The 18,134-nt window shown below is 33.3% G+C and overlaps 1 protein-coding gene across 2 annotated transcripts in view; it reads left to right on the top strand.

Annotated features, from left to right (window-relative positions):
• LOC143042287 (gem-associated protein 5-like) overlaps positions 1–7,666 on the top strand; it is a 218,892-nt gene extending 211,226 nt beyond the window's left edge. For both annotated transcript variants that reach the window (XM_076214552.1, XM_076214550.1), the window contains exons 25-27: positions 1,528–1,690; positions 2,978–4,410; positions 7,436–7,666. In XM_076214552.1, coding sequence (XP_076070667.1) covers positions 1,528–1,690; positions 2,978–4,410; positions 7,436–7,627 — 1,788 coding nt within the window. In that variant the 3' untranslated portion in view covers positions 7,628–7,666. The remainder of the gene's footprint in view (positions 1–1,527; positions 1,691–2,977; positions 4,411–7,435) is intronic.
• The last annotated feature ends 10,468 nt before the right edge of the window (positions 7,667–18,134 follow it).

Here is an 18,134-nt window from a genome sequence, read left to right as displayed (position 1 = left end):
CATAGGGGTAAAATGCAGTTTTTGGCTTATAACTCAAAAACCAAAGCATTTAGAGCAAATCTGACATGGGTAAAATTGTTAATCAGGTGAAGATGTATCTGCCCTGAAATTTTCAGATGAATTGGACAACCTGTTTTTGGGTTGCGGCCCCTGAATTGGTAATTTTAAGGAAATTTTGCTGTTTTTGGTTATTATATTGAATATTATTATAGATATAGGTAAACTGTAAACAGCAATTATGTTCAGCAAGGTCAGATTTACAAATAAGTCAACATGACCAAAATGGTCAGTTGACCTCTTTAGGAGTTATTGCCCTTTAAAGTCAATTTTTTAACCATTTTTCGTAAATTTTATATATCTTTTACTAAAATCTTCTTCTCTGAAACTGCTGTGCCAAATTGATCCAAACTTGGCCACAATCATCTTTGGGGTTTCTTGTTTAAAAAATGTGTCCGGTGACCTGGCCATCAAACCAAGATGGCCGCCACGGCTAAAAATAGAATATAGGGATAAAATGCAGTTTTTGGCTTATAACTCAAAAACCAAATAATTTAGAGAAAATCTGACATGAAGTAAAATTGTTAATCAGGTCAAGATCTATCTGCCCTGAAATTTTCAGATGAATTGGACAACCTGTTTTTGGGTTGCGGCCCCTGAATTGGTAATTTTAAGGAAATTTTGCTGTTTTTGGTTATTATATTGAATATTATTATAGATATAGGTAAACTGTAAACAGCAATAATGTTCAGCAAAGTAAGATCTACAAATAAGTCAACATGAACGAAATGGTCAATTGACCCCTGTAGGAGTTATTGACCTTTGTAGTCAATTTTCAATCTGCTTCCTTTGTTTAATATTCACATAGACCAAGGTGAGCGACACAGGCTCTTTAGAGCCTCTAGTTTAATTTCTGATAGTATAATTGATCTGTTGCATTTCATGAAATCATATTTATTATTCTTACATAGTATTCAAAAAGAGGGGCGAAAGATACAAGAGGGACATTCACATAGTTTTCTACAATCCCAAAAATAAAAACATGTACTGCCAATCCAGTTATTTTTGAGTGTATTTATAATTGTGATTCATTATTGCGATATCAATAAATCTGCATACACATCTATATGTATACAGATATACAAATGAGAGTTCTTATTATTACAATACTCACATCAGTGGCGGATCAAGGGGGAGGCTTCCGGGGGTTGGAACCCCCCCTTTGTTTGGGACGATCAATGCATTTGAATGGAGACATATATAGTTGGAACACCCCCTTTTTTTTGACGATCAATGCATTTGAATGGGGACATATAGTTGGAACCCCCCCTTTTTTTTGACGATCAATGCATTTGAGTGGGGACATATAGTTGGAACCCCCCCTTTTTTGTCCTGGGTTGGGACCCCCCCCCCCCCCCCCCCCCCCCTTTTCAAATGGCTGGATCCGCCATTGCACCCAGTCACATTATTCTCATTTATAAAATTCTCTTTAATATTTGTGATTTTACAGTATCTGTTGATTTATTGTAGTTACTGGTACAGATCAGTATCGACCTAGTCTTATGTCTGCTGTCCTTGTTGATGTCCGAGACACCCATGGCAATCTCACATCTGTTGAAAGCTGTCAGTAGTCTACATGAAGCTAATCACTTACAAGTAATGGAAATATTGCTCAAATTGTTCCTTCCACAAGGTGAGTAATTGAGATAATTTGATAAACACAAACTGGATTTTTTATGTTTTAATGGCATTTTTAACAGTATTGTGCTTTTTCCTAGTGGTCAGTTGTTATTGGTAGAGAAAGCTGAAGTGAAAAGAAAAAATCACTGACATTGGCAAGAAAACTGACAAGCCTAGTCTGAATTAAGATCGGACATTAGCTTATCTGCACATTATGCAAATTCAGAAATTATTCCATTGTTTTTATTATTGCGAAAATTTGATAGGGTTATAATCACAATAATTAAAACTCGCATTTTGAAATTTATTATATGAATTAAACAGGATTTTTCTCGATATTGCAAAAATTAAAATTGCATTTTTAATAGTTGGAAATGATTTTTTTTTTTTTTAAATGCACGCAATATTATCTGAATAAACAGTATAAAGTCTCTCAAACTCAAAACAGTATTGTTGACAGACTTAAGTAATACAGTAGTTAGACTACCTAGATTACTTTAGTTTCTTGATGCTGTATAAGCCAATCAAAATAAATCATTTTTCATATCACTTTTTCATATTACTTAATTACACACCAGATACTTCTTTCTCAATGTGAAAAATTAACGTATTTACACTTTTGGTATTTAGCTTGTTTTTGTCTCCAAATGACCTGAGATCTGCTCCGTATAACCTTCTGACGTCAAGCAACAAACTGTTTAATTGTGACATCAAATTTTTTAAGGAAGCTGGCTTGTCATGTTTTAGATTATTTGTCAGATTTTTGGAATCCTCTGGTTTTATCCATTTGAATCCCTTGAAAAAATTTGCCCGGTGACCCACATTTTTCTTTTTGTAAATCTTTCACATGTATAGTTATAAGCCATCTGTAAAAGTCTTATAAAATTTTAATTACTTTTTAACAGTTTTTGAGAACTTCAACTTGTCAATGATAAAGCTATGAAAAGTCAAGAGAGAATATTTTCCCGCAAAATTTCAATGGCTAATATCTCGAAAACAAGCACGGTGACCTATATATTTTTTTTTGCTCTTTGGATTCCTTTATTAATCCCCTATCTATAAAAACTAGTAGTTTTTTGAAACGTTAATTACTTTGAAACGGAGAAGCAAACTACCTTAAATTGTGATGTCAAATTTTACGGGAACTAGTTTAACTATACGTAATGGTGGACAAATTTATATACAAGTGTAAATATATCTATTGATGTTAAACAGGGGAAGTAATCATAAGAGAAAGAATTATTGAGAACCAGTTAAGCTCCATTAAATGATATTTTATTATTCTTTTTGTATATTGTAGGGCCAAAATATATGTTGAAGTTACAACAAGAGATTACTGCCATGAGGGTGGTTATTAGTATGGAGAATAATATTGACTTTGATACGTCAAAAATGCACACGATCAAACGTTACATGTCCGAACTTAAGGACGAGGACTCTGTTTCAAATGGAGGCTTACGATGCAGGGAGTTAGACTGCCTTAGAGCTTATTATTTTGTGGCCATTTTGAATTATTTGCGAAAGAACTTAGGCAAAAAAGAAGATGAACAAAATGAAAGTGAAAGCTCAAAATTAGAAATCAAAAATGAAAGTAAGAGTGATGTGAAGGGAGATGATAAAATTGATTCAGTTGAAAATATACAAGGTATTGGAGAATGTGAAAATAACAATTCAAAAACTGAAGAAATCTCTAATACCAAAAGTGAGAAAGAAAATTCAGAAGCAAGCATTCAGTTGGGAAGTAAAAAATTGCCTTCTACATCTGATAGTAGTGTAAGTGCTTTGGCCTCTAGTTTTGACACTAGCATTAGCCTATCTGGTCAACTTGAGAGCATTAAATCATCTGATATCGAGGAAAATTTGGCAGAAAAAGTCAAATTTTACGTTAAATGTGATGATGACATGAATCCAGTTGCTGAATCAGCTGATCAAAGTTTAGTGAGCGGAAAAGGGGCAAGGCCAAAAACCTTTAGATTCTTGTCTTTTGAAACCCCTGAGTATCGTCTCAGTGTCTCGAAGCTTTCACATGTGGCTCGCGGTTTACTTTGGGATATACAGGGCAAACGTTATGCACTGACTGAAACATTAGGTTATATATACAAGGGAATTTCTCAACTTCTGCTGGACTTAAAACCTAGTTCAATTTCACCTTCACCTTCTCAAGCAGAAGTTAATTCTCAAACCATGGCAGAAAATCTTCCTTTGGACCATCAGGCAATACCAATGTCATATCCTGAAGTAAGTGGAGAGTCTGTTTCTGCAAGATCGTCTGTTAGTTCATTAATCGATTTTCAAGGGTCGGCTATGGGTAAAAAACGTCATTCCAGTGAGCCTGTCATTCAAAAACTTCAACCCCACGAGACACTAGATATGTGCCATCGTTCAGCATCAACAGGGAGTCAACCAAGTCTGGAAGCCATGTCTCTTCAATACTCTAGCATTGATAAAGATCTTATTGAGGATCCTGATTTATACATGTCGTCTGATTGGTTGATCAAGTCAAGGAAGGTTTTATGGGAGGATGAGCCTCATCATCCATTAGCAATTGTGCATTCTGGGAAAGAAAATTTAACCAGCATTATTAATCCTAATAAATACATTAATGTGCCTGATGAATGGTACAACATGCCTGCTGATCAAAAATATACAATGAAATATGTTACCATGGCAATACTGAAAGAGGAACAGGAGTACATGATGCAGGAGTTGAAAAACGGTCCTGATGCCATACAGGTAAAATTGCTAATAAGTTTTCTCTTCAAGAGTTATGTCACCTTTACAGCTGTAGCTTTTCTAAAAAGCTGTTCAAACACCACAATAAAACAGCCACTTACAAAATAATTAACCAGACCTGCCAACTTTTGAAAATCTCCATGGGAGATTTAGCGCGTGGCCAGATTTTTAAGGGTTACAATTTTAGCGACTTTTCTGTGTGCGTTTTGTTTACTCCTAAAATAGTCTAAGTTCTCTTCTTTTTTCTTTTGGTATAATAATGATGAGCTTGTAGGCCTTTATTTCTTTTATTTGCATGATTCTTGTACTATTAAATTATAAAATTGACAAAATAACTGAAGAATAGAGAAAAATGGCATTAAAAATAAAGGATTCAAAGTAGAGACTCACCCCCCTTTTTCCCCCTCTAAAGACCTTCTTATCTATGAACCTTGACTCAAAAGACCTAAAACTACATGCCCTAAAGTTAGAAGGATGAAGACAGATTTTGATTTACTCTTACTTATGGTCTTATCAGTATCAATGAGAAAATGGATAAAATTTGAGTTATCTTTCTTTGTATTCAGAGGTGCTCTTACCGGCGGAGGCTTATTCAGTAACACAGTAGAAGAGAATACAAAATGGCGTCGATTTTAAATCAACAGACATTCGTCGTCTGGTTTCAAAAATTAAACGGATTTCAAGATAAACGATGTTTTCTTGAGAGTTCATTACAGTTCTCAACTTTCAATTAATTATGATTTTGTTGTGAAACTACGGCAATGTTGCAAATTGTGCTGGTATGATATAAAATTGATTAAAATTGAAAGGCTGTTTGACCAAATTTGTGTATACAAATTAATTTTGAGGACTGTTACGACCCATTAGGTAATCTGATTACATACAACCAGTAATTATGACACCTGTTGTGACTGTTAATTAGCGTAGGGTCGTTAACTTGTCATTATATGTCCCCAGGTAAAATTATAGATTTTTTAAATTGATCAGAAAAACTTCAAAATCGGTAAACAACAATTTTTTCGGGTAAAATTGGTGAAAATCGGGATTTTGACTCATTTTACAATCCCGATATCGGGATTCGGGTTGAGGGATAAAAATCGGGATGATACCGCGAAAATCAGGATAGTTGGCAGGTCTGATTAACTAACAAGTAGTTATTTATAATTTGCATATAAGAATCAATAACTTGATGACATGAATTAATTTACTGCACAGCAGAGTGTTCCTAGCCATGGGTTTAATCTCTGGCTAAGTCAAACCATAGACTTTAAAATTGCTTTTATTAGTTATTCGCCAAGCACTGAACATTCAGAAGTTAAAGCAAAAACATAAAAGAAATGTTCTAGAGAAGAATGACATATATTCCTGCTTAATGTTACCTTGTGAGCAAAGACACTAAACAAAATGACTCAGTTTGTCAGTCTTGTACAAAAACATGTTCTTTTTGTAAAAAAATAATTTCCAGTTGTATGAAATTTTTTACTAATTTAGCCGTTAGTGAGATTAATACTTATATTTAAGGAATGACTGTAATATTTTTATACCCCCGCTTTAAAAAAGGGGGGGTATACTGTTTTACCTCTGTCTGTCAGTCCGTCCGTCCGTCCGTCCGTCCATCAGTCCGTCCGTCAGTCCGTCCGTCAGTCAGTCAGTCCGTCCCATGAAACTTTCATCACATTTTTCTCAGGAACTACACATCCACCCTTTCTGTAATTTGGTATCAACATTTATATATGTCAGCCACACCGTGTGATGCGTTTTCAGATTCATCACTTGACAACTTCCTGTTTACCGAACACTTGTCTGATTTTACACATGATAGCCAAGTTGAAAATTTTCGTCACATTTTTCTCAGGAACTATAATACAAGGATTTCTGAAATTTGGTTTCAGGATTTATATAAGTCAGCTACACCGTGTGATGCGTTTTCAGATTCATCACTCGACAACTTCCTGTTTACCGAACACTTGTATGATTTTACACATGATAGCCAAGTTGAAAATTTTCGTCACATTTTTCTCAGGAACTACAATACAAGGATTTCTGAAATTTGGTTTCAGGATTTATATAAGTCAGCTATACCGTGTGATGCGTTTTCAGATTCATCACTCGACTTCTTCCTGTTTACCGAACACTTGTATGATTTTACACATGATAACCAAGTTAAAAATTTTCGTCACATTTTTCTCAGGAACTACAATACAAGGATTTCTGAAATTTGGTTTCAGGATTTTTATAAGTCAGCTATACCGTGTGATGCGTTTTCAGATTCATCACTCGACAACTTCCTGTTTACCGAACACTTGCATATTTTTACACTATTAATATTATCCACTTGCGGCGGGGGTATCATCAGTGAGCAGTAGCTCGCAGTTTCACTTGTTTCTGTCTATGAAGAAATAACATAAAAAATTTGGTGCACACTGAAAAACGCGTGTAGCGGGTTATTTAACAGTGTGCACCACATTTTTTATGTTTTTTCGAATAGACAGAAAAAATATTGCAGTCATTTCTTATAATTTAATTCTAAATTCCATTTTAAACCATAGAAAACCATGAAAAAACGTTGATGACGTCACGGTCACATGACTAAATTATGTCTATGGGCTCATAACAAAATAACGTCAGCCAATCAGAAGACGTGTTACATCCAAAATTTAATTATTTTAGTTTGAACTTTTACAGTTAAGGAATGACTGTAATATTTTTTCTGTCTACATTGAGTGTAGGAAGAAATAACCTAAAAAATGTAGTGCACTCTGAATAACGTGGCTAGCGGGTTATTTAACAGTGTGCACCACAATTTTTTATGTTATTTCAAATATACTGACAAAATATTACAGTTATTTCTTATAATTTAATTCTAAATTTCATTTTAAGCAAGCTTAAATCATGAAAAAACATTGATGACGTCATGGTCTCATGACAAAATTGTGTCTATGATATGATAAACAAAACGATGTCAGCCAATCAGAAGATATGTTACATCCAAAATTAATTATTTATTGATGATTTTTTTTAACAGACACCATTTCCTAACCCAATGGATTCTGTCAAACTGTTGTTAGTGATGTGTGGAAAGAGTGATTCCCTGACAGAAAACGAGAGACATATGTTTGCAGAGAAAATAGTCACATGGGCTATGAAATATGCTGTGTCATCACAACAGAAAGACTCTATAATAGATCACATGCATCAAGCTTTGACTCATTTGTAAATTTTATCGAAAAATTCATAAATCGTGTATAAACTCTTATATTTACTGTGACTATGGCAAAGGGGAAAATTCAGGAACTATAGTTGAAATGTGGAAATTTTAATAGTCTATTTCACACTTTGGCCTACTGTGATATTGTTCTTTTAGTCATTTAAACCAAAAGATTAACAATATATGCCATTGTTTAACAAGTTTCAACTCTTTAAAAAGACATGATAAAGATTTACAGAATTGACCATAAAGTTGTGAGGAAATTGAAATGCCTTTTATGTGAGTGATTAAAAAAAAAAACCTTTCCTAAAACATTTTTTACCGTCTATTACCATTGTTAAACGGTACACATGAGTCATTTTTCACATGTTTTAAAAAGTATACGAAATTATGTGAAATAGACAATATACTATATGTATATTTCTTTAAATATAGAACAATTTTGTATCATCTATGACCTTGTTCATATTGTTATGAAAAAATGTCAAGGATAATTTCGGTCCTGTCTATATATATAGCTATTGCCAAGGTCATACAGTATCTATCAGTCATTTTCACATGTTAATAGCCTTAGAATAATGTAAGAGAGACAATAAATTATATGTATATTTCTTAACACTGTATTGAACAATTTTTGTATCGTCTATACAGTACTTCCATCATTTTTAAAGTGTAGGGGAGACATGGAACCATTTGGAAACTTTTTCCCATAAAAATGAAGCATTTCAGAATGTTTGGAATATACTTTGCAGGTCTTACTGATTAATTAATACATAGAATTTATTACAAATCTTAAGAAATTATGCTAATTCCATAATTGAAAATAATTCCAAGCGTAAATAATAGCCTGTTGTTTGTTATCTTTATAAAAAGCATACCGTAGGTGTCAACTTTTCAGCAGCCAATTTGAGCAGCTAGATATTTAAATAGAAAATTGTTATGTCCCTTTAACGACAAAGATATTTTGACAAGGAGTCTTATTTCTTTCTTTTTCAATGCTATTTCATTTACATAAATGTAGGCTTGAAAAACCCTATTGGATAAATTGAATATTGTCAAATATTTTGTTCAGAATATATTCCCCTAAGCTTCTGTATGAAAGTTTTGTTGGTAATGCCCTATTGTTTGATTCTATGGTAACTTTTTATGCCCCACCTACGATAGTAGAGGGGCATTATGTTTTCTGGTCTGTGCGTCTGTCCGTTCGTCCGTCCGTCCGTCTGTCCCGCTTCAGGTTAAAGTTTTTGGTCAAGGTAGTTTTTGATGAAGTTTAAGTCCAATCGACTTCAAACTTAGTACACATGTCCCCTATGATATGATCTTTCTAATTTTAATGCCAAATTAGAGTTTTTACCCCAATTTCACGGTCCACTGAACATGGAAAATGATAGTGCGAGTGGGGCATTTGTGTACTGAGGACACATTCTTGTTCATTGTGTTTCAGTGTTTTTACTTTTTTGAATTCCTTTTACCTAAAATATCTGTATGGTAATTTTGCACTGAATTTTAGGTCTTATTAAATTACACCAGTAACTCATCCTTTTAAAATTTCAAGTATTTTTTTATTATTCAAAATTATAAGTCAAAACTCACCACCTGCACCAGTCAGCTTTCTTCTGATTCCAAAATTTACAAATATAACACCCATGCATATTTCGTGCTTAATATGTACTACATTCTGATATGTGCCTTTTTACTGGGCTAATTAGTGGTGTTACACCTTTTTTCACCACTGTTTAATGTAAAAAAAAAAAAAAATTGTAAGTGAAAGATGTTCAACTTTTGAGGTTTGATAAGTTGACACCTATGGAGGGGGATAGGACCTTTATCGGGACTCCCGGATCGGGTGTTTTTAAGCTCAGGATTTATAAATGAAGCAAGCCCACTTATAAAAAAGTTAAAACATTTTTTTTTGTAGAAGGGAAAATGTAATTTTGAATGAATTGCTCAAATGATTAAATTGAAGTGATAAAATATAAGTGCCTTTTTTTATTGGACATCTGCCTAATAAATAGTCATTTGAAATTAAGAATTAGTCATTTTTTATTTTAGATTGTCAAAACAATACACTTTTTGGGGAGTTTAGGTAGAATTTTTTATAAGTTAACAAGACAATTTCTTCAAAGTTTTTCAGCAGATATTTGAAAGAAAAGCAGTTATTGATTTGGGGATGTATGGTGGGAGGGCGGCAGGCTGCCAAACAGTTCCATAATATTTTGCTGCAATGATTATGTGAAGACATTCTTTGAAGGTAGTTGAGTTTTATACTCTTCTATCACTAAACATATGATGACTGTTTTTGATACTGTAAATTCAGAAACTATTGCATGCATTTATTATTGCCATTTGACCAATTTAGACTTTTTTTGCAATATTGGGAAAAATCTGGTTTAATTCTTATAAAAATTTCAAATTTTCCACCCAATTGCTATTCATATATAAATACTTACCAATGATTCCATATGCTAAATTTTTGTTATTTCTGATCCATAACATATTTGAAATACAATAAATTATAAACACAGTTCTTTATTAATTATGTTAAGTTTTCTATAATTCAAAATTCAACAATTTTCTATAGTAGTTTTATGCTCCATTCTGTTGTAGCCTCCCAGTATAAAAGTGCTTTGCTATTCACATTTGTAAATATATCATAACAAAAAAAGTGTCTTCACTCTAAACATGACATTTTCTACACATTAGGATGAACATGAAACTGTCATGACACTGTTACACATGGGGATAAACATGACATTGTCATAACATTGTTTCACATGCCAATGTCATAATACATGGGAATAACATAACATTGTCATAACACTGTTTCACATGGCAATGTCATAACACATGGGAATAAACATGACATTGTCATAACACTTTCTCATGGCAATGTCATATCACATGGGGATAAACATAACATTGTCATAACACTGTTTCACATGGCAATGTCATAACACATGGGAATAACCATGACATTCTCATTACACTGTTTCTCATGGCAATGTCATTACACATGGGAATAAACATGACATTGTCATAACACTTTCTCATGGCAATGTCATTACACATGGGAATAAACATGACATTTGCATAACACTGTTTCACATGGCAATGTCATAACACATGGGAATAACCATGACATTCTCATTACACTGTTTCTCATGGCAATGTCATTACACATGGGAATAAACATGACATTGTCATAACACTTTCTCATGGCAATGTCATTACACATGGGAATAAACATGACATTTGCATAACACTGTTTCACATGGCAATTTCATAACACATGGGAATAAACATGCCATTGTCATAACACTGTTTCAAATGGCAATGTCATAACACATGGGAATAAACATGACATTTGCATAACTCATGGGAATAACCATGACATTGTCATAACACTGTTTCACATGGCAATGTCATAACACATGGGAATAACCATGACATTCTCATTACATTGTTTCACATGGCAATGTCATAACACATGGGAATAAACATGACATTTTCATAACACTGTTTCACATGGCAATGTCATAACACATGGGAATAAACATGACATTGTCATAAAACATGGGGATATTCATGTTATATTGTTGTTACTGCTTCATTGTTGTGTTAATTATGACTGAAATAAAATTATTGAATTTGTAAACATTTGTATTCTTTATTATGAGGAGTGACTTCTGAAAGAGAACGCTTACTATTCGTGGCTAAAAGCCATTAAATTGAACCTACGCTGGTTGACTATCAATCTTGAGGGTATCACCAGCCAGCTAGTCAGTAATTGGTGGTTGGTACCGACATCATTTAACACTGTCCGTTTATAAATTATTGAAATGATAAAGGAACTAAGGTTGCAACTCCCTCAGGCAAAGTTGGCCTCAGTTGGATTTGGCTATTGTTGTTGGTTATATAGCAGTTGAATTGTTCCAGTTCTTATAAATTCTTGGCTTTCAAGTATTTGGCTGTGAGTGTTTCTGATGAAGGTAAATGCAGAAAGTGTTTCAGACGGATGCAATTTATAAAATAATGTTTTTTTATTTTTGTCTGTGTCTTGTACATCGATAGTGTCCTATGTTTATAACAATATTTATGTCTTTACATGAGTAAGTTTTTAGCACACCTTCCCAAGGGAAATGTGAGCTTTTTCCATCACTTGGCTTCTATCATCGTCGTCCATCTGGTGTAAACTATTTCAAACATCTCCTCTGAAACTACTGAACTAGTTCCAACCAAATTAAATCTAAAAGATTCTTAGGGTATGTTCGTAAAATTGAATTTGGTTTTTTTCCTCAGACAACATGGCCATTATGGCTAAAAATAAAACAGGATAAAACGGAGTTTGTGATTTGTATCTCAAAAATTGAAGCATTTACAGCAACTCAGACAAGAAGTTAAGTATTCAATAGGCCAATGTTTATTGCCCTAATCGGGTATCTGATTTTAAGGTAATTGCCTCTGATTTGATGTTTTTAGGGGAATTTTACGGTTTTGGGTTATCTTGAATATTATTGTAGAAAAAGATAAATGTAAACAGCAGAAATGTTCAGCAAAGCAAAATCTACAAATGATTTAATTTGGCCAAAACTTTCAATTTACCCCTTAAGGAGTTATTGCTCTTTAAGGATTTTTTTTTCACAATTTGTTCATCTAGTTTGCTTATATTCAAAGATATTCCTTTGAACATATTAAAACTGTTGAATTAATTTCAGCCAAACTTTGGCTGAATGAGTTTAAAAGTATCTAGTATTTTTTTTGTATTTTATTTCCTTGTAAATCAAGAAACATAGCAACTATGGCTAAAATGGACGAAGGGGTAATAAAATATGACACATACAAAAATCATTTAAATGTCATTTTTAGCCACTCATTGATATATCTATGCCATCATACAGGTTATTACTTGTACAAATACAATTGTACTAGTAATTACTTGCTCAATTTTTATTGACAAAAAGATAAGAACTTGTACAAATCATTATTCTAGCTTGGCATATTTCCTGGCTACAACAGAAATTTCCCTTTGAACAAATAATTTATTAGTGCATCAGTATAAACTTGAAACATTTTAGATAATTTTTTTTATATATATATGGTAGCCAATTTGTACAGATTAGTAGGGTATTAAAGGATAAAAATGGAAAACATCAAATAAAATCTTCTAATAATTCAATATTCACTTGTGAAAGATAGAGATATTTTAAGTAATGTAAAGGAAGCCAAGTTAAGTTCCAACAAGACAGCACTTCAAAAATAATTCTTAAGATGGCATGATGTTTTGAATGTAGCAGGAATTGAATGAATATAAACTCATTTGCAAAGGAGACGAAATTATTTATTAATGTAAAGTTGATCAACTTTACCCTCTGATTAGAACAGCACACTCTGGAGTTAAAATTGGTCACGGAGGCATACAAATAATAATTGTAAGGAGTTAAAAAAACAACTCTTTTAAGGTCATTTTTTAGTAGCAATAAACAAAAAAAACTGTCAATTGGACATGCTTTGATACTATATGTGCCCTTGAATTTTTACTAGATAACATTTTTGTTCACTTTGAAGATTCTGTATATCGTCATGTTATCGGAATTCCAATGGGACTAACTGTGCACCACTTATTACGGACCAGTTTTTGTATGGCTATGAGTTACAATTTATGACAAAAATCAGTAAAGACCCATCGAAACAACATCTAATAAACAAATTTAATAATACTTTTAGATATTTGGATGATATTTTGGCTCTCAATAATGACGACTTCAGTATGTATACTAAAGAAATTTATCCTATTGAACTTACTTTAAATAAACCTAATACTAACAATGACCACTGCCCTTTCCTCGATCTTGATATCTATATCACTAACGGAAAGCTTAATACTAAAATTTATGATAAAAGAGATGATTTTTCATTTCCTATCGTTGATTATCCATATTTAGATGGTGACGTTCTCTTGTCACCATCTTACGGTGTTTATACATCTCAACTTGTATGATTCGCTCGTGTATGTAACAATGTTTTAGATTTTAACGAGAGAAATTTATGTATTACTGAAAAATCATTACACCAGGATTTTCGATATCTCAAACTAGTCAAAACATTTACTAAATTTTATCATCGGTATAAGGACATCATTCGTAAATATAGCTCAACATGCAGACTTCTTATACGTTCAGGTATTTCACATCCAATTTCTTATGGAAATATTCTTTATAAAGCACAAAAATGTCAGTATTCACCTCAGAAACTTACAAAACCTTTAAATAGACTTATTCAGAAGGGATATAGTTACGATACTGTTGTCAGGTCATTAAAGATTGCATGTTTTGGCATTAATATTGATTCACTTATAGGGTCTTTGCATCGGAACTAAACACATTTATTCAAAAACCAGTTGTTGGCATGACACGGGTTATGTTCTTCTCATATATGCTATGATGGTATGATACTAAACACCTAACGGGAAGGATTGTGCCTGATATACATATGATAAAATCATAATCTTTCAATCAGTTTAATTGAAGTCTGGAGCTGGCATGTCGGTTAACTGCTAGTAGTCTGTTTATGTATTATTGTCATTTTGTTTATTCTATGGTTTCATCTTCTGACATCAGACTCGGACTTCTCTTGAACTGAATTTTAAATGTGCGTATTGTTATGCGTTTACTTTTCTACATTGGCTAGAGGTGTAGGGGGAAGGGTTGAGATCTCATAAACATGTTTAACCCCGCCGCATTTTTGCGCCTGTCCCAATTCAGGAGTCTCTGGCCTTTGTTAGTCTTGTATTATTTCAATTTTAGTTTCTTGTGTACAATTTGGAAATTAGTATGGCGTTCATTGTCACGGAACTGGTATATATATATTTTAGGGGGCAAGCTGGGGGACGCCTTCGGGTGCTGGAATTTCTCGCTATATTGAACACCTGTCAGTGACCTTCTGCTGTTGTTTTTTCTATGGTCGGGTTGTTGTCTCTTTGACACATTCCCCATTTCCATTCTCAATTTTATTTACAATTTACCAATATAAGCAGAGAAATTATCAGGAATTTCACTCATATGTGTGAATATTTTGAAAAAGGTCGCTCCTACTATCATTACTACAGTCTTTAATGCTTGAAGTAAAGTCAAAGTCAAAAATATTGGACATAGTTACATTAATGTTCGTTTCTGTGTGTTTTACATTTCGGTGTTGTGTCTCTGTTGTGTCGTATACGTAGTTCTCTAATATTTGATACGTTTCTCTCAGTTTTAGTTTGAAACCCGGATTTGTTTTTTCTATATCGATTTATGACCTGAAATATCAAAATTAAATAACCAACTGGTAATTTCCGATTGACATATTGACGATTACAGTAGTTAATAAAAAATGTTACCACACACATCTGTAGAAAATTAATTATAGTAAATTTCTTTTTCTTCACAAATAAATAGTTCAAGTATGTTTATTCAAAAAATTTAATCATCACTAAAATCAAAATGGTTTTCTCATCTTAGACAGGCTGACTCGTAAAACAAAATTATTTGATCTCATTAATCAAAACTGACCATATTTACCCTTTATTAAGTTATCTATATAATAAAAAGTAGTAACTCAGTTATATTTTTATGTCATAATGGACCGTATAATACAATTGACAGCAATTTTGAAACCACCGTGACCTCTTTTTATTTAAAATATTGAATCGTAAACAAATTTCAGTAGATTTTTTTTTACCTCAGACTGACTCGTATAATAAATGTTTTTTGTCCGCAACAACCAAAACTGACCATATTAGCACTTTACTATCTAAATCTATATAGCCGCATAGTAAATGAGTTATATTTTCATGTAAGGATTGATTGTATAATACAAAAGGTAGCAATATTTGAACATTATGACTAAAACATTTTTGTTAGCATCAATTAAGAGTGCCATGGCATGTCTTTTTTTTTTATTCAAAATATTGAATCGTCAACAAATTTCAGTAGTTTTCATACCTCAGACTAAAGCTATGTTCACACTGCCGATCAGATCAACTCGATCAAGCCCGATCTAGACAAATTACGTGATCGGGAGACTGGTCTGACTCAATCGACAAGGATGTTCGAGATAGTCTACCTTACTCATCATCGATCTGACTTTCTACCCGAGAGTTTTTGACATGTCAAAACAATCGAGTAAGGACCGAGAGGCAAGTCACTCGAGAAGAGATCGAGAATTTGTCGAGTACCGGTCGAATTGATCGGGAAAGGATCGTGTAGAGATCGAGTTTGGTCGGAAGACAAAAATTTTACCGATCAGTACTCGATCATTTCGACCTTTGCTCGACTAATGTCCGATCATTTCCAGATTAACTCGACCAATGTCAGATCGCTTCCAGATCACTGCGACTTCTATATTTATTTTATCCCAGACCAACTCGACCAATACCCGATCCCTTCACGACAACATTCGACCACTCTTCGATCTCTACTCGCCCATACACGAGAACACATAACTGCTACACGATCTGATTAACATTCATAACTCTGCCTCCGCAAAAATATATTGGCAACATCATATTTAACTGTACAAAAATTCCTCTATGTACAATACGTGACTTAACTTTTGCAAGGAGAGGTAACATTTTAAAAGAGAGTCAAAAGACACCAAAGGACAAATCAAACTCAAACGTCGAAAACAAAACAAACGACACAGCCATTGCAAAAAACGAAAACCGACGAGATGACAAACAGCAGTCCACTGTCATATAGAAAACTAAAAACTTAGCAACACATAACACAACAAATACCGGGGATGAACTCATGTGTTCCGGAAGGGAAGAATATCCTGCAATTTTGGTACCGGCGGATTTTTCAAATATGAAAGTAATTGTGCAATTCAGTATTAGACTGCTGACGACTAAGTGATCTTTCGAAGTTGGTTTGTAAGAACATCGAACAAGATTATATTTACCTGTTTTATGGGCTATTTTCTGTTTTGTCTGTCCGTATTTTTCGTTTGTCCAGAAATGCTTGTACTAGTATAAAAAGGAAGGTGTAGTACAGCTGCCAACGAGACAGCTCTTCACAGAACACCAAATGACATAAAAATGTTTAAAAACAGCTATAGGTCACTTTACTGTCATTTTTTTTTTTCATTCGAACTTCTTTACGTAATTTCACACAAAAAGGAGACGAAATACAAATAATTTCGTTCTTACACTAGGCGATACAAACATTCAGCTTGTACACGTTTTGATCATTTGTTCCTAACATAACGTAATAAGTCCAAATAACAACAAAACGTGAATGCGTTTTTTGACAGTTTAAACAGGGTCATCAAACTCTGATTAAACGATGCATTTGTTTTTACTACTGTAACGTTAAACAAACTATAACAAATGGCACACAACGTTTACTAAACTTTAGTTAGAAAGAAATGCACTCTTAATCTCTTGATATATAATATGTGAAGTCGTAAACAGTTTTAGAAAAGGTATCACTCCGGGGATTGAAATTATACTTTGGGTCAAATTTTGGGTAAATATGTGACATCTTTGCCCTCTTTTTGCCATATTTTTAAGCATATACATGCAGATTGTTGCCATACAGCAAAACAATAAGTATCGTTAACCATTCAACTGCAGGATATCAAATCTATGAAAAATACTGATTACATACTTATGCACATATTACACAAACAGTATGCTTTATTTGTAAGAAAGCATGTAAAAGTGTATGGTAAAGTTTATGTATATTGCTATCTAATATAAGTACTAATACAGTGACAAATCTCATTTTGTGGTGTCATTTCCAAAAAAAGAGCAATGTAACTACCATTACATATCAATGTCCACTATGAGGCAGTTTTTATAAGCATTGGGGTCCTCTTTGTTAAGTTAGTACAAGTCTCTCATACTGCCCACATATGGTCGGCGTGTCAGCCACTGCCTCATCTAGATTTCTCGGCGCCCGTTGCTGTCTACACCTTATTATTCGTCTTTTTTCACTCTCCAAGCTCCATTACAGCTATTAACCTGTCTATCTTAGCTTTTACCACCTTGCTCACAAATCCAATTGCTTTATTTCTATATAGATATCTTAAATGTATGATTTTACTCGGACCGTCTACTGAATATAACCAAATATACGGAAAACGTGTCCATGGGACACTGATAATACCCCAGCTAGCATATATAACATTATAAAGGGTCATTACTCAAGAACGGCCACCCAAATTCGCATTTAAACTGTATTTTATGCATTGTGTATTTACGGCGTTTCATAAAATTTGGTTGAGGCAATATAAAATTGGAAAACGGAAAATAATATTGTTGGGACGTACGCGCATAACTATTTGGAACTATTTCATCTGCATCCAATGTAAATTTTACATTTCATGCAGGAGAGAAGACATCTTTGTTTGTTGCCTGCATATCAATTGCATGTTCAAATTTTCAATGTGTTGAGGGTTGTAATAGGAGTTATCTGATTTCGTTTAAAAGAACACCAATTGAATACTGTTTATTACCTATATCTTGAATATTTTATAT

This window comes from Mytilus galloprovincialis, chromosome 8 (genome assembly GCF_965363235.1).
Source record: "Mytilus galloprovincialis chromosome 8, xbMytGall1.hap1.1, whole genome shotgun sequence".
Taxonomy (NCBI): domain Eukaryota; kingdom Metazoa; phylum Mollusca; class Bivalvia; order Mytilida; family Mytilidae; genus Mytilus; species Mytilus galloprovincialis.
This window is presented reverse-complemented; position numbering and strand designations above follow the sequence as displayed.